We start from the raw sequence: 18,569 nt of genomic DNA on the forward strand, positions 1-18,569 counted from the left end.
TGATGGGGCTGGTGCCTCAGATGACTCTGCAGATGTGAGACCAGTCATCAGGAGGAAGGTGGAATTTTCTGAGGGTGAGCCACCAGTAAATAGACCTACAATGGAAGATTTCACACAGCAAGAAATCAGTGATATTCTTGTATGGTTCAGTCAGAGACCAGGAGAGCCCCTGCTTACTTGTATGGTACGTTTACATGATCAGGGAGCATCAGGGGTTAGCCTGGATAATTTTGACTGCAGAAAGTTTGTAACTCTGAGTCCAGACCTTCTGGGGCAGGAAGCGTTTTGGACTAATGATGACAGTACTAATCTTTTGGCTTTAGCTGCTGTGGGGTGCAAGGCAAAATACCCCCTAGAGAATTCCTGGCCAGGTTCAGACTGGCCGTGGTATACTCTATGGGATGGTATACAGCGATTGAAGAAGAAGGAATGAAACTGGCCATTAATGTAGGCCGTGTTGATGCAACTTCGATTGTCTGTGCCTATGAGAAATGCAACCATTAGAACTGTTCCACTGGCTTATAAGAATGTTCTTGTGAGACTGTTACTGAGTGAAACAGGAAATCCCATTAGAGATGTACTTGAGAAAATGCATCAGTGAGATGACCTTGGAGAATGGACTCCCTGGGAGCATCAGGGCTATTGAGAATTCCAATGTCAACGGGGCCCCTGGGATGCCGCCGTGCCGCCCGCTAGCTGGTGCCTGCGGGCGTCGGTGCTCATCGCTGTAAGGGGCCTCAGACAGGAATGCACCCAAGGACATAATTTTTGCAACTGTGAAGGGTACATCCTGGGGAGGGCAAGGAAACTGACACACACCTGTGGTCGTCAAAGTTAAGAAAGCTGAGAAACTTTATAGACAGAGCAATTAGCCAAGGCGCGGCCATATATGAAAAAAACCTCGGAGTTCATGGAAAGGACACTAAGACACCTCTTCAACAACCACTAGGGACCACCACAGACCACCGAAAGCCCCTATGGAAGCCCCTCAGAAACCCTTCCCCAAATTTTAGTAAGCTTGTGCAATGCATTAACATACACATTATATCCTCTGGAAATAGGTGTGTACTTCCCGGGAATTAACGTTAATATTAATTTCTTTTATTGTATATAATAAGTATGCTTTTGTCTTTCAACATGCACATTGGGTGGAGTGATCCCCCATGCGTCCACTGCTGCAATAAAGAATGCCTGCCTTCTATAAACTTCAAATCTTAGAGGGTTCTTTTGAGATCGAATTTACAGTAACAGCTTGAGTGGAGGTTTTGCAGTGCATGTTTTTCCTGGCCGAGTCCAGAGATTTCACCTGTACTTAGAGGTGGCAGGGCAGAAGGTAGACCTCTGCCTGAAGCAGGGGGGTTAGTAATACATTTCCGTTAACAAACACGTCACCCTGTGATGCTAAATGAAGTGGTTATCGATGTTTCCCCAGCCAGTAACAACTAGAGAGCATATGGGATTTTTTTTGTTACTTTGTAAGTTTGTTGGGTGGGTTGGTTTTCAAAGGCAACGAGGCAGAGAGAAAATGTCTAACCGTAAATCTTGTTAACCACAAGACTAGGGATCGTTCTGACACGTGCACCCTGCAGCACCCTGCAGCAGCCACAGTCTGGCCTCGGAAGAAACTTGAAGTGATGCGAAGTTTCAGCTGCCACATTAGCCTTGTCCAGCACCATTACTGCTTCATTTCCGTTCTGACCCAGCCTCAACACTGACACAGAAGTGGAAAAAATACATATCAAAATAAAAGTGGCATGAGGACATCTCAAAGTTGCATACTCACAACTTTGTATGTAATTTAGGAAACTTCCCCAAGCCCTCCGTTGTGTAGAGGTGGGTGGCCCTCATTGTCCCAAATCTGGTTTCTTCACTTGGTGTGCAAAGAGCCAGTCAACACAGTGAGTTGAGATACTTGTCTTTATTTCTAGTCTGCAGAGTAGGGTGCCGGCCATCTAACACCAGCCAGCACCCCAAACACATCTAGCGTTCCTTTTTTGTAGTAAAAATGCAGCTGATTGGTATTCTCAAACTTCCTTGTCCACCTCTCACCCACTCTCATCACACATATGCATTTTATCTCATGTAGAAAACGTGGGGAGGTCCCCTAATCAGCATGTTCATTACTGACAAGTGGCTGTGTATTTTAGCATTATAATTACCTAAGGTTACTATAGGATACACTCTCATCTTTATTCCAAAATCATGCACATAGAACTGCAAAGCAGAAATTCACAGCATTCTTATCCCAGGAGTTTCTGTGTTCTTTGTTAGAGATTAGGTATGTTCCAAGGTTGCAGTGTGGCCAAGGTTGGGTACTCTCCCACAAGCCTGAATAGCTGCTGGGTTTGGAATCTCTGTAACTCTTAACCCTGTTCTTTCAACATCAGCCTCAGCCCAGGGCTGTGTCCTCCAAGGAGCAGCAGGGAACCAGAAAGCCCCACCAAGCCAGCCAGCTGATGTGTGTGAACACAGCAAGTCCACTGCATCCTTCAGTGTACTGCAAAGGGAAAATCATACTAATTTTGTACTGACACCCACGGGTTTGCCAGCAGCTTTTCTTCACTGATGCGACACTGAAATCAGAGTAGAGAAGTCAGATCTCGGGCAATGGCTTCACTGTATGTAAACCCATTTGTTGCATATGATATACCTTTCAGTCCATTATCTTGATCAAAATATTAAACCTTTTTTTTTCATAAAGGAATAGATATGATAATGATTCTGTCATACATCCCAAAACAGGACATTTTACTTATGAGCTAGCATCTGGACATATTTCTGGATCTCACTGTGATCTAAATACAAAGAAGCATGGCTGGGCTGGAAGCTGCTTGGCACCCAAGCGCTGGCAGTGTGTATCACTGGGAATGCACCCCACAGACCAGCTGCTTTTTGTCAGAGCCATCAGTTAGAGGCACCAGATAAATGACAGGGGAAAAGCAAAACAATTTTATGATTAACTCAGAGCACCACTCTGAAATGGTGATCTTCAAAACCCATGAGATGATAAGTGCTTTCCATGTGGGTCTACGTGGCGTTTGTTCATTTATGAAATTACACACGTGATGCAGGCTACATGCGCTAAACTGCAGACAGACTTAGTCTGGTTTTCTTTATTATGCCTATAGAGGGAGTTAGGGCTTGTGTTTTGGAAAGGAGTGTTGTGTCGTCCTGTCAAAGAACGTTGAGAGACAGACCCAACAGTTCTGCAAAACAGCTTTTCGCTTCTAAAACGTACTCAGTTTTGTTCTCAGTGATGATTATTTCAGTCTGCAACTGTTTTCATCCAAGTTGCAACAGGGTAACCAGAAATGACAATATGCATATCCAAAATACTGCTATTGGGAAGAACCAACGTACATCAAGCCACAGGATTCCCACAGAAAAATATATTTTGACATTCTCTTAAATGCTGCAGTGACATAATTCATTACCAAAAGAAGTGACAGCAATCTGGCTGCCAGTTAGATAGCTATGCACATTACTATGTTCATCTCTAGTTCTCCTAGCAAATTTTTCAAAAGTGTTCAATTATAGTGATATTGTGAGATACTCAAGAATTATCCGTAACAGTTATTAAAATATTAAATGACTAGCTCTGTATTTGGCTTGTATGCCTTACTCCTACACCTATTTCATCTTCTATGTTTCCCCATCTATCTTGTTTTATTAAGTTTCTAAACGGGCATTGTCCACAACCTATGGCACACAAAAACCCAATAATAACAGAAGTTAATGTCTATCTCTTGGGTGGATAAACTTAAGAGATGAATGGTCAAACAATACACAAAAATCATGAACTTAAAATCCTACCCAGGAATCACAAAAAGTGCACTCAGGGAAGAGCTGATATGAATATACAATACCAGATGTAGCTTTCATTATTTCCTCAGTCTTCCAAGTCAGGTTTTCTCACATGTCCCATAACACAAAATCTCACAAGTACAAAAATGTGTCTGAGGGAATGTCAGTCTTTTCACACACACACACACACACACACACACACACAAATAAAATCACAACCTCAGAGAGCCCTGCTACTGTAGCAAAACAGAATGCCTGAAGAAAGGGGCTTTCATCAGTTTGGCATAAGTTGTACACAGCATTTCAATTGATATGACAACATAATTGTAGTAATACAGGCTTTTCTAGTATAGATAAGCTTTTAAACACAACATAAATGTTTTCATTGATGGAGTGTTGGATATTTCGACATCTCTAAGATGAGCCTGGAAAGCTGATCCTGGATATGTGCATCTACGGTTTATAGACTGGTCTGCCTAGGAGGGCCATTCAACACAGGCTGAACAATGGCGATCAAATGAACACCCTACTCAGGTAGGTCTGAATTTTCTGAAAAGCATAATGATATTATGGCTGTATATTCCAATAAATAGTCATTTAGCTCCTGACTATATTTAATTGAATTAATCCCTGCTGATAATAAGGGGTTTTTATATGACCAAGTCATCCACTGACCTAGACAGGTCACAATTCCCAACAGCTATTTGAAATGCATGACACATTCTGGACAAAAGCAGCTGTCAAGGTATGTAATGGAGGCACTTTTGTGGGAAATATCACTTAATTGTGGCTGATGCTGCTGAATAAGTCATACTTCCTTACTGGCGGTAGATGAGACACCGTAGTGGAAGTTTAGCTTTTCTATCTCAAGACAGCATGTTTTACAACATGAATTTACAGAAAGAATTGCAGTAATGAAATAATCCAAATTCTGCTCTTCAATCATAAATGTGCAATACCCATTCCAATCCACACAGCAAAAAAAAAAAAAAAAAAATTCTGGGAGAAAAATCTGGCTCAAAACACAAAATGTTCAATTTTGATTAGTACAAATCTGTGTCACTAATGGCATAAAATAGATATCAAATAATTAGTTGAAAGCTTATAAGCACAGATAGATCTTTTATGAGCACACAGGAATTCTTGAAGAGGTCTCTTCACTTTTAATTGGTGTGCTAATTAAAAAATTATTCTAGAATGTAAAATTTAAAAACTCACTATAGAAGCATTTTAAGCACAAATTCATAATAAATTTCACTCAGTTACATAGATTTTACCTGCTGACTTTTTACTATGAACTTTACAAAAGCTTTCTACTTGAGTCCTGCCTGTCTCAAACACAGTAATTTCCTTCAGGTGGCAGAAACATGCTTCTGAAGTTCATCAGCACAATTTCTTAGCTGTTTATGTGGTGTCTTATCAAGAGTATCAATTACATCGAGTGTTAAAAGTCTTGCATACATTATGAGTAATCGACCATTCCATGTGGTGTATCTTAACTACCCCTAATTTCCCTTGGGCTTCCTATGTTTGCTGTGTGTTGTGTTCTATCAGCTGGGGACAGCCAGTGTGTCTATTTTTAGCAGTGAAACAGCATACACAAGGAAAGGCGCAATAACTATTGAGCAAGGATACAATGTGAGTGACTAAACATCTCCCACTGACTTGTTGTCTTTTCTGGAAAAGTTACTTGTTATTTTCATTATCTCAGTGTAGCTGAAAGTACAGCTTTGCTAATTAAAGGCTTGCAAAGCTTAGTTTTCAAACTACAGCCCCACAGATTGTGTTTAGCCTGCCAGAACAATCAATTCAGCATGTTTCTCAGGAAGCCTCAGGTTCTTCCTATCACATACATCTTAAACTACATGACACGATCTGTTTCTTGAGTTTTATTACCTGCAAGGCTAAGCTAAGATGTAATTATTAAAATGGCCAATGCTGAACAAGCCTAGTAGCCAGTACATACACGTTCCACCTTAACAACCCCTTATCACATAATTTACTGTGTTAATTAGTACAAGATCACAAACCCTTCTGGATCAAAAGTGAACTACTTATAGAATCCAACTTGACTGATCCCCTAATTCCAAACAGCAAAATTTCTCATTACCCAGGCATCTAAGGACCAAGTTTCTTTCTATTTGTGTTTGCTATGATTTTAATATAGTTAAGTAGTAAAACTTTAGGCAATTGCCATCACAGTCATGTGATTTTCTTTTCTGGGCAGATGAATGGCACAAACGATGAGGGCCAGTAGAAAACTTAGCACATCTGAAGTTAGGATCAATATACAAGCTATTGGTGCTTTAATATGACATGTCAAAAGCCATTTTCTTGGCAGCTAAGAAACAGTTTTTGAAGAGTGGGAGCAATACTTAGGAGTTCTACTTGATATATATCATGTGTGGTTCATGAATTAAATTGATCTTGGGGGGGGGGGAAAAAAAAAGACAGACACCACAACCCCAGTCTGGAAATTGAAAGAAATATGCTATACTTTCTATTATGTTATATGCATGTTGTAACCTTCATCTCATCCAAGATCTCAGATTGAAAGACAGGAAAACACAGGAAGAAATAAATCTGCCTGAAAGCTTGCAGCTAATTAATGTAATTTTTAAAACCTATTACTTTATCTTATAATTAGTATCATAACACAAACCTGTAAAAAAACCCTGAATTTTAAAGCATATTCAAAGGCTGGTACTAATTTAAAAATACTTTTTATTACTTACTGTATCTGGCACAGTAACTCACTTAAAAATTAATGCACTTTGAGAAATGGGAAACTTTGCTATCCCACCATGATAGAAAGTAGTTCCCATAAACCTTTTGGTCTCAAAGTTAGCATGAAGATCTTCTCTTCTGAGGTCTGCCAGTTTAAATTTTGAGTGAATCTGCAGTTTTGTCTTTTCTTTGAATAGTGTTTTTGAGGGTTAAACTGTAAATATTAACCTGAATTTATATACTGTTTTCCTAGCTGAAAGTTCTGTCTTTGCATTTACATGAATCAAAAATAACTGAAGAGATGTTGGCTCCATTTTCTATCAACATGTCAAGGAATATGGCAAAGGCAAAGGAAAGGAACACAAGTAGTACAGGGTTGGTTAAAAATGGTATCAAAAAAGCATGAAAGCCTTTATATACAATTTAAAATTTCAGTAGCAAAAGTTTCCATTCAACATTCTCCTGCAGAAGTGCCAACAATAGGAAGTACTGACTGGAGTGCATTAACTAATCAAATCCATGGACCTACTTCAATTTCACTCATCCATACCTATTCACATACACCAGTAATTTTTACCTTTTCCCATCTCTTCCATCAATACCAAAACCGTTTCTATAATGACAGCCATTGTCCTCTTCATTTCACATTTGTGATCAGGGCTTAATGGCAGAGTTCTGGGTAACACTAAATCTCCTCATTTCAAGTCCCCAGTTAAACAACATTCCTCTACTTACAGACTCCTGCTGTTAGCTTGGGAGTCTCTGCATTGGCTCAGTAAATGCTGTTTTCCAACAGCATCAAAAAATCACAGCGAGTAACAATTTTCTTTTTTTTCAGTTCATGTTTGAAATTGTTATCATCAACACCGTTAAAGAAGTTTATGTAGACAGTGGTGGACTTACACTGCATACTTCTCGTATGCTGATGTAAGTCATCTTGCTGCAACAAGAGGTATTTGATTCAAGGAAGGAGGAGGGAAAATCAGCCCAGGAGACACTGCATTCTTGTAGACCAGTAGATAAGATAGTTACCATCTACTGAGACTGAAAAAAGGTGGAATTGCTTCTGTTAAAGCAAGCTTGCCATTCATGGTCAATTTATAACGCAAGTTATCTGAAACCGTAAGAGATGTAAACAGTCTCAAATCTTCACAACCTACACTAGTAACGCTCTAAGACAGACTGCAAATTAAACCTCTGCCTTTCCAGTATCCATCATAACATTACAAAGGCTTATCAGCAGCTTAAACAGGTAGCTGCAGCCCAGCTAGCAGGGTGCACTGAGGCTGCTCAAAGTCCATTTTGCTTCTGCAGCAGAACTGCAGGAGGAAGACAGAGATGAATGCTTGTTACATCTATACCTCACACTACACTTAAGAAATACAATTCTGTGTTTGTATTGTTTTGGTCACTGTTGTTTTCTAAAGCATGAAAATAGCTCAGCCTTTATCCTGCTCTGCTAAAAAAAAGCATAGTTTTGGCCACAGCTCTTCACAGAGAAGATAGTAGAGAACACAGAACCAGTACAGCCTGCTAGCACTGTTGGACAAGAATAGAAGTTATATTGGTAAGACAGAAAGAGAAACTAGGAACAAGTTGCATTATGGAGTACTATGGCTAAAAAAGAGAATTTTAATAGCATATGAGTTTGAAGTAAGTTATTTTGTACATATAATACACAATAAACAAATACATACTGACAAAAGGTTGAAGGTGATTATTTTTTTCCAAACTGTTTATACAGCACTGGATGTTCTTGTGATTTTGTTTTCAGACCTAAAATAAAGCCTATGTGCACACAGGTGTTCACATATTGTAATCTAGAACAGACTGCACAGTGTTCTTTTCAAATTTTCAGAAGAAAGAATTTTTACATTTTTCCTCAGAGATATAACAATCTTTAGTTAAAAAAAACCCAAACAACTATCTGTTAATGTTTTATCATGCTGTCATTACCTTGTCTTCTATTAACCCACCATTATTGATTTATTAATTTTATGTTGACTTTAGACTGCAATGTTTTTAGATCAGGACACAATGTAACAGATTCAGTGGCTGTAAAGACCTATGTATTTTGGGAATCTGTGAAAGGGCAATCGAATCACTGAGCACTAAAATACAAACCACACAAATAATGATATTTGGTGTGTTAATTTTTTCAAATTTTGTAAATATACAGCAGTGTAACAAAAAGTTCCATTTAAGTGGTACATCCAAAAGCAGCAGGTCACTAACATGCTCCTGGGAAAGATGCAGTTTGTCCATTCTAGATAGGATTGTGATCAAATATCTGTGAATTTGTTACTTTCATCCTGTGCAGAGGGGCTCTTGTTACTTGCCAAATTTCTTTTCCTGCTTGGACTGGAAATCATCTAGCTAACAGTATCTTTGCTTTTATTTAAATCATTTCTTATCAAAGTAATCTTCCAGACGCAAAGGTGGTCTTCCAACAGACAGCAACTTTAGATTTTTAAGTTCATGTTCTTTATACTATCCATGACTTCATCGTGGAACCAGGTGTCAATAAACATATTAGAGTTTTGCAAAGCTTCAAAAAGACGCCTATAGTCTTCAGGGTATAAGCTACGTGTTGCAGCATTTTTTGGAATTTCTAGCTCTCTCAGTAATTTGCCATCACTGTCCAAGCTCCATGAACTGAAACAAACAAACAAACAAAATCATATGGAGCCTTTCTTCCTGTGAAAAATTAAAGAGCAAGAAACAGTATTTGAAGGTCCGTTTCACTCTTTTGCAGCTTCTGGAAGCTAACATCTGTCTACAGCACAACTTATTTTCAATCCATACTGCAAACAGGAAGAAACCTATGCTAATAAGACATAAATACCAATAAAGCCCCCAGCACACACACAGACAATATCAAAACACATAAACCTCCTTGTTAAAGAGTGGGTGCCCTCCCTCCCCAATAAAGCATAAATCAGTAACAGGCATTACAGCATAAAAAGATGTTATTTTTCAATGCCTGGGAAATTAAAGCCAAGGACATCTTCAAGAAGATGATTCAATATAGCATGAGTTACTGTAACTTACACCTTCCAGGTATTTTCTTATATAAACAGATGTATCCACTGTGTCACCATCTACATCATTGCTATGAAAACCAGACCTTTTATAAATGTGCATATACACAAACTATTTCCCAGACAAGAAAAGGGTGTATAAATAAGATGCACATTAGAAGCCTTCAAGGTTAGCTCCACTTCCTGGCTGAAGGATTGAGTGGAGATTAGGTAAACCACTGAGCCTTAAGAAAGAAATCCATTAAGGCTCTTTGCACTTGTCTTTGCTAAATACTGGAAGTTATTAGGTGTTTTTTTGTTTTTTTGTTTTTTCCTTTTCTGGAAATTAGCTTCCATAAATTACTACCAGCAAACAAGAAACACATTATTTTCATTAACAAGTTGAAGTCAATGCTTTCCAGACCGCAAACACTTCCCATTGATGAAAAACGGAAATCTAATGATCATAAAGCAAAGCAAATAGCTCCAATGTAATATCAAAAAAGAATAATTAAAAGAGAGTTACGTAATTGGTAAACAGGTCTAAAGCCTAATTTTTTAATTAGATATCCAAAAGCCATTTGAGGACATCCCCACTCCACCTTAAATAACCTTCAACTCTTTTCACTAGCATTACTTTGATGTTCAGTATAAATGGAAACTCTTTTCCAGCTTTTTATTTTTATACCTGCAAAACTCTTGATGACTTTATTGTTATGTCTGTAAAATGAGTGAAAATTTCTGCAGATAAATGACCTCACCTCCACTGGAGGTACAGACAATTACAGTACATCTACATTCTAAATACTTGTCGACCTTCCTGTCAAACCTCAAGTTTTTATCATCTGTGAATACAGGCCAGGTATAGTCCCTAAAATGTTGTGTTGTGGGCTGCAAAACTGAAATCTTCTATTCTACATGTAGACAATTAATTTAAAAAAAAAAAAAAAAGGCAAGCTGTATTTCAGCTGCAAATACATACTGCTTTGAGAACATAGGTTAATATTTTCCTGTATTTCTCTGAAGTATAAAAACTGTAATTCTTTCTTACTTACTTTAATCTATCAGTAAGTCTAGACTTGGGTTTAGCAAGACACTGTTTCACCATGAAAATAAAGGTAGATGAATTTGTGGGCTTCAAGACTCCTGAAAATAGATTTTGCCGAGGAGTCAGTCGTACCAAACATAAATGGTCATTTGGCAGCCACTGCAAGAAAAACAAAAGAAGTCACTGGAAAGTCATTTTTAAAACCGTGTCTGTCATTAGCTAAGAGTGAGCATTTCATTTGTGCCACCAGTAACACTTCTTAAAGAGTTTTAGAAGTCTTAACAAGATGGTTGGAAGCTGAGGCTTTAAAATTTTGTTCTAGAACAAAGATGTTCTACATTCCCTGCCCCACAAACAGGAAAGGAAATAGGAAACAAAACAGACATACTATTACTTCAGTTTTATTTTTATTTTTTACGACTGAATTTTCTTAGTTGAAATAGATAATACAGGCTTGATAAGAGTTTTCACGAGATTATATGGTCTAAAGTATTCCTATGCTATGCAAGGTCAGATGAGATCACTTTAACTACCTGCCTTTTGTAAATAAAGACAGAATTATTTGAGTGTATCACTAAGACAATATTTCAACTTGAGAATTTTATGAAACAGGGAGTGGAGTCTTTAACCAAAATAAATGTACTTCTCCATTGGCAGCAATGGATATATGGTCCAATAGATCACGTATTTGTACTTCTCCTAAGGCTGTCACAATACACCTTACATAATCCACCTGATATGCCTCTCCACATGGCTCTACAACAACACACCTAAGAGTGTAAGGCACACCCAGTCACTTGCATTCACTTATATTGTACAGTTAACATTTCAAACAATGGTTAGTATACTACTGTAGCAGTTTTCTGGGGTGGGTAAAGCCAAATATGAAGTAAACATGCTTTTATACTATTGGTATTAAACAGAAATATTCTTGTATTATACAAAGGAACATCATTATTTCTCAGAAAGAGAAAAGGAAAGAACTTTACACAAGGTATTTAAGCTTTGAGACTCACACTTTTCAGCAATTAACCAGCACAACAGAATCTACACTGGACATGTGAATAACCATCTTAATCAAAACCAGCAGCATACTGACTGTGCTGTTAATTGTGGTAACACTTGTTTTGTTTAAGTGGGTAGATGTGACTCTGTCAGTAACTTTTGAAAAAGACTTTACCTGTTCACATCCCTTTATGCTCTTTATTCACTGTAATTTTTCCATTATACACAACGAAGATACTAGTTTGTTTCTGTTTCTAAGCAATTCTTCACCCCACTTTTGATTGTATCTAATGCTCCCTGTAAGTTTTAATTAGAAAAAACACTTCTTATAAAATACATGTGTAAATGCTGTTATAAAGTTATTTTAACCTTTTAGTTAAAAGGGTTTAGCTGCATCTCCAAAAGGACAAAAGCACACACAATGATCTTACCCTGCTTTTCGGTACTGCCAGTCCCCCGTTTTTCAAATTAGTTAAAAATGATGACCAAGGTTCCTATGGGAGGGAGCAGATATAATATATTACAGAATTACAGTGCATTTTTAGAATATAAATAGAACAGGAATAGAACAGGAATAGCATATTTCCATTGGAAGGGACCTACAATGATCATCTAATCCAACTGCCTGAGCAATTCAGGGATGACAAAAAGTTAAAGCTTGTTGTTAAAGGCATTGTCCCAGTGTCTCTTGAACACAGACAGGCTTGGGGCATTGACCACCTCTCTAGGAAGCCTGTTCCAAGGTTTGACCACCCTCTCAGTAAAGAAATGCTTCCTAATGGCCAGAATAAACCTCCTCTGGTGCAGCTTTGAACCATTTCCATGTGTCCAGTCACTGGATACCAGGGAGAAGAGATCAGCACCTCCCTCTCCCCTTTCCCTCCTCAGAAAGCTGCAAAGAGCAATGAGGTCACCCCTCATCCTTCTTTGCTCCAAACTAGAAAGACATAAAGTCCTTAGCTGCTCCTCACTGGATATTCCTTACAGCCCTTTCAGTGGCTTTGTTGCCCTCCTCAGGACACATTTGAGTACCTTCATATCCTTCTTAAATTGTGGAGCCCAGAACTGCACACAGTATTCAAGGTGAGGCCACACCAATGCTGAATACAGAGGGATAATCACCGCTTTTGCCAGGCTGGTTATTCTATTTGATGTACCCCAAGATGCGGTTTGCCCTCTTGCTACCAGGGCAAGCTGCTTCTTCATATCAAGCCTGCTGCTGACCAGCACTCCCAGATCCCTTTCTGCAGGGCAGCTCTTCAGTCACTCATCTCCCAGTTTATACTTGTCCCCAGCATTACTCTATCCCGGGTGCAGAATCTGGCATTTCATCTTATTAAATGTCATCCCACTGATGACTGCCCAGTGCTCCAATCTATCTACATCCCTCTGCAAGGCATCTTGAAGCAGCACCTCCCAGTTTGGTATCATCAGCAAACCTGCTAATGGTGCATTCACCTCCTGCACTCAGATCATTGATAGATATATTGAACAGAGCTAGCCCTAGAATTGAACCCTGAGGAACACTGCTGGTGACCGGTCACCAGCCAGATGTAGCCCCATTCACTGCAACCCTTTGAGCCCTGCCCTTCAGCCAGTTCTTCACCCAGTGCACCGTGATCCTCCTCATCCCACAGCTGGACAACTGTCCAGAAGGATGCTGTGAGGGACAGTATCAAAAGCCCTATTGAAATCTAGAGAAACTACATCCACTTCCTTCCCTTCATGCTCCAGGTGGGTGACCTTAACATAGAAGGGTATCAAATTAGTTAATCAGGACTTCCCTTTGTGAACTCATGCTGAATGTGCCTGATGGCTGCTACTTTCAGTAGTACCAAGTATAATCTTTTCCATCATTTTTCCAGGAACTGAGGTTAGACTAACAGGTCTGTAGTTCCCTGGGTCTTCCCTCACGCCCTTCTTCTAAACTGGAACAACACTGGCGAGCTTCCAGTCAGCAGTGACCTCCCCAGACTCGCATAGTATAAAGATCAAAAGAGAACATCCACTACCTCCTTCAGTACTCTGGGATGAATCCCTCAGGCCCCATGGACTTGTGAACATTCAGCTGATACAGCTGGTCCCTTACAACTTCAGCATCTACAAGTGGAAACTCACTGTTCCCACACTTGTGGTCCTCTGACTCAGGGGACTGGGCAGCCCAAGGTTGATCAGTATTATTAAAGACTGAGGAAAAAACCACACTGAATGCCTCTGCTTTTTCTTCATCCCTGAGAGTCACAGATGACCATCTCCAACAAGCAACATCTTATTTTTCAACTCCTTAATATTAACCTTAGTATATACCTTATGGTATAAGCTATCTGGAATACAACAGATAGTGAAACTTTTAATTTTAGACTAGTAAAACTTTAGAACTATGGAGACAGGTTGCTAAGAAAACAGAGCACAAACAAAGATAAATCTAAAAAGCATAAAGTAAGTGAAAGTTAATGGCCATGTGCTCATGTGGAGGTGGGAGAACAACATAAAAATCTTTTTAAAACTAAACCATAACATGTTTGACTAGCAGGAGAAGCAGACCCACTTAGAACATAAAGGCACTAAGACTCAAAAAAGTATTTCTTCTGCATATAGTTCAGGAAGTCAAAAGTATACATGATGGGAAAACACAGAGGACATAACAAAGAGCAGGCTATGACAGATTGGAAGAGCAGTCTTCTAGTCGCACACAACCATTGGCAAGGTAGAAAAGACTTATCTGTTGCACAAACTTCTTTATCTACCAGCTTCTGAGAATAAATGTTTTTCAGTACAGTGATTTATAATGAAAATACTGACATCATAATTAATAATGATGCTGCTTAATTGAAAGAGTTTTACAAAAAACATGACTGTTCCAGGTTTTTACATCCAAAAGTTTTCAATTGTTCTTCAACTAATTTAAACATCAATTTAGCTTCTAATCAGTTTACACTGGTAAAACACTATAAATCCTTTTCTAAAAGCATGTCCATAGCATTAGACCATGTCAGCTGGTATGAAAAACTTACCATGTGCAGTAGCTGAATTTCACATCCTACTTGCCCAATTACAGTAAGCGCTTGGTAAGCCCTCACGTCCCCAGCCTTTGCTGTTAACACCTAACAAAATGGCAAAGGAAGAACATTTTTGTTGCAAAAACTGAGACTGCTTCTTTATCTAAGCAAAATCCTTATATATGTAACAAGCGGTAAGAAATTCATAGTTAAGTCTAAAATTGCAAGGTAAAGTTACATTAGGCCTCAAATACATATTCTGTGCTATTTTCGTACATCTTGTCAGAACATGATTAGAAGACATTATGACAGTCTAAGTATTTCTTTGCAGCAGTTATTTGCATAACTGAACTGTGTAGGAACTTCCAGCTTATAACTTTTAGTCCCTTTTAAGGCAGAGAAGTTTCACACAGAAGAGAAACAGGGATCACATTCTGTATAAAACCATAACACGACCAGTAATCAATTCTCATGGATAGATAATATTCCCAATACAACACACAAGCAGAGTACAGCCAAATATCAGGTGACCTCACTGAACATTAAGCAGCTTGCACAGTCATCATCCTGTTCAATATTACAGATCAGACAACTCTTAGGGCAAAAATAACAAAGGAATGTTACTCTCAAACAGAGCAAAGGAAGAAAACTGTAGCAGGGAGAATTAACTTCTCATAACAGATTTTGACAGCCTCATCGTATGAACAACTGGGAAAAAAAAAAAATCAACCAAAAAGGAACCAACAGTGCCCTAAAAAAAGGTTCCAATTGCTTTTACTTAGGTACACAACTCATTTAACAGGGTTCACAACAAAATCAGAAAACTTAAGATAAACAAACAGTGACTGCATTAAATGAATAGGCTGCCCCCTATTTGCTCAAAAATCTGGCCATTAAAATCACACCATTTGAGTGGATATTTTAGTGGTGTCCAATCTCCCATTTCACAGAAGAATATACTTAAGATTTACATTTTTTCAGTAGGGTATTAGGCACAACAGAGATTGTGTAATCACACCTGGAAATCTTTGCTTACTTCAAGTTTAAAGGTGTGTGGCTCTGTGTGAACCTTACAGTTTCACAGAAAGAAAAGACACCCTTGAACTGCAAGTACAGTTCTAGAGGTTTGGGACAGCATAAATAGGAACATATAATCCAGAAAGCTGCTTTGCACCTTAGTGTACAGAACTTTAATAAAAAGGTGTGTAAATCACTCATATTTTGCCTTAGTTTTTTTCAGGACTGGATACAAAAGTGGCCCAAGAGGACAAGTACATCTCACTGAGTATGGTATTTAGTAACTGAGTCCTATTCAAGGCATTTTGAATTCACTCTTCATTGACCTGCAATTAGTAAACGATTTTGTTGCAAAAGCACATTACAGAATTTAAGCACCTCACAAGTTTCAATGGAAAGCAGCTAGTCTGCTGCATGTCCTTCTCAAGAACAATCTTCACATTTGTAAGATGTGTGGTTATGTGACAACAGAATGTATCAACAATGCTATTACTGCACAAAGAGAGCAAGTAGGAAACAGACAAGACTTTAAAAATCTGACAGAAAAATAAATTCACTGACAAAAACATTAGCTGTACAATATAAATGGTTCTGTGTTCTGTGAAGCACTTCATACTCTTTACCTATAAAATGTCTTACACATACCTTGTACTCTTTTTCACTTACAAAGATGTTGAGTTCTATTCTTCCATATCTGTATATGGAACTGCATTCATACAGGGCAAAAAGAAGCCTCCAAAGTATGATCCTTTCCTTTATTTGTGGTATGATTCCAAAAACTCTCACAGGTACATCTGTTTCAATAGTGTGTAAAAGTATCTTCAAAATTTTGCAAGTTGTACTAGAAAATCTCACTAACGTTAATGTCTAAACTACAAACAACTAAGAAAAGAAAGTCTGCCAGCTCACGTTTTTCAAGAACTAATACAATTCAAGATTTAGTTAAAGATAAGCCCAGTTTATTAAAGTTTAGTCTAATGCAAAGACAAGCAAACACATGATTTCATATTGCCACATTTCTTTGAAGCTAGCAAGAACCAAAGTAAAGATGAAACATACAAAATAGTATCCGTTAATCCAGCATATATTTAAATAGAACACATAACTCAAGCAAATCTCAAAGACTTAGCCAAACTGCCTATGCACCTTTCAAATTTATTTGTAACATAAGTGATCATATACATATACCTGCACTCCAAGGAACTGCTTCCACACCTATGGTTTCAAAAAGTTTGTCAGAAAACATAACAGGTGGTTTCACCGTTCCAATCACCAAAGGATCCAGTTTGAAGAAGTCCCCGTAAATTACCTTTAACTGTCCATCCAGGCTATTCTCTAGGGACTGAATAAAATTAGTTTCAGTCGAAGGAAACTGGATGCAATAACCCATCTTGCAAAACACCCAACTGAAACCAAAAAATTGTTCAAGCACTAGCTAAAGTTGTTTCCCAATGAACAAGAGTCAATCTCAGAGCTGCTTCTTACAGCTTCTTTCACAAAACGTCAAGTCAGTTGATTATAAAACAGTCTGTTGCTGAACATGCAATGTAAAACCAAACAATACTTACTAAGTGCTATTCCAAATGTTAGAAGTAACACTGGCTAATTCCTTTTTTGATCTAACAGTTATTACACAATTTTAATTTCTTATTTTCCCTTTTAATTAGGTTTTAGAAATGTGGTACCAAATCAAAAGTGTACCTGCAAGTTTGGAAGAAAAGCTGAATTATGTTCGAGTGCTACCACTCTAACACCTTCATTGAGCAGAGTTCGGGTCAAGACTCCAGGACCTAAAGGGGAAAATAAAAAAAAATTTAAAAAGTATAAACTTTTAAGAAGAGCGGTTTTTTTCTAAGTGATTTCCCTTAGTGATTTTCCCAACACAACACTTGGGATATACCACCTTCAACGGGAGATAACCTGTATTTGTTTAAACACAGCTCAAAAACAGTTAGAAAAAAGATTTACACAGAGTCTGCCTGACATTACTCAGTGAATTACTCTAAGCACAGCATTACAATGAGATACTAAGGAACATGAAGTTTAATGTTTCAAATATTTCTAATCCTTCTGTCAACTGAAATATACTTTGAAATATTACACATATTATCTCTATACGTAAAATACCCTCTGCAAAAATGTAAAAAAGATTAAGTAACTGCAGAGGGCTAACTGTCTAATAGCCCACAGCATGCTTTTACTAACCGAGATCAAGTTCTTCTACAAAACCAAAAATATTACCCAGACAGAAATTTACATCTCTGTTTGCTCAATGGCAAAGTTTTAACACTGCTGACTCCGGTCTCCAGACTGAGCACTCACTCGTTTTCCCCCAAAGCTCTCTATCAGTGGAACCCCCTGCCACCCGCCCAAGGCGGGCCGCGACACCCAGACGGCGCAGCCGGTCGCCGACGGCCACCCTGGGAAAACACCAGGGCGGCGGCCAGGGGCCGGGGCAGCCCCCAGCACGGATCCCGTCCCGTCACGCAACGCAGCCGCCACTCCCGCCCGAAATCCCCGGAAAGGCAGGGCTCCGGCCCTCAGCACCTCACCACGGCCCCGGGAGAGCGGGGCCGGGGGTCCGTCACCGCTGGCGGGGAGGGCGGCAGCTCACGCTGACCCTTCAAGGTCACTGAGTCACGCCGAGCAGCGCTGCGTCCCGGCAACCCCGGGGACGGCGAAGCCCCGGGGTCAGCGAAGCCGCGGAGGGGCCCACCACCGGAGGGCAGAGGCCGGAACCTCGGGGTGGCTTACCGGGCGCGCACTCGAGCAGGACGGGCTTGGGGCCGGTTCCGCTCTGCAGGCAGCGCTGCACGGTGCGCGCCAGCTCCGGGCAGGCGATGAAGCGGCGGAGTGACGTTGCGCGCCGCTGTTTCTGCTGCGTCTGCTGGACCAGCAGTTCCGCCTCCGCCGCCCCCGGCACCCTCAGGCCCTGTCTCTTATACACAT

The 18,569-nt window shown here is 39.4% G+C and overlaps 1 protein-coding gene across 1 annotated transcript in view; it reads right to left on the bottom strand.

Moving 5' to 3' along the window:
- Positions 1 to 1,960: 1,960 nt before the first annotated feature.
- TFB2M (transcription factor B2, mitochondrial) overlaps positions 1,961 to 18,569 on the bottom strand; it is an 18,684-nt gene continuing 2,075 nt past the window's right edge. Inside the window, exons 2-9 of the mRNA XM_026844593.1 lie at positions 18,375 to 18,558; positions 17,322 to 17,410; positions 16,809 to 16,962; positions 16,266 to 16,414; positions 14,619 to 14,708; positions 12,036 to 12,098; positions 10,607 to 10,758; positions 1,961 to 9,186 (exon numbers count right to left, since the gene is read on the bottom strand). Coding sequence (XP_026700394.1) covers positions 8,994 to 9,186; positions 10,607 to 10,758; positions 12,036 to 12,098; positions 14,619 to 14,708; positions 16,266 to 16,414; positions 16,809 to 16,962; positions 17,322 to 17,410; positions 18,375 to 18,558 — 1,074 coding nt within the window. The 3' untranslated portion in view covers positions 1,961 to 8,993. The remainder of the gene's footprint in view (positions 9,187 to 10,606; positions 10,759 to 12,035; positions 12,099 to 14,618; positions 14,709 to 16,265; positions 16,415 to 16,808; positions 16,963 to 17,321; positions 17,411 to 18,374; positions 18,559 to 18,569) is intronic.

This window comes from Athene cunicularia (assembly GCF_003259725.1).
Source record: "Athene cunicularia isolate RWA chromosome 3 unlocalized genomic scaffold, athCun1 chr3_part1, whole genome shotgun sequence".
Taxonomy (NCBI): domain Eukaryota; kingdom Metazoa; phylum Chordata; class Aves; order Strigiformes; family Strigidae; genus Athene; species Athene cunicularia.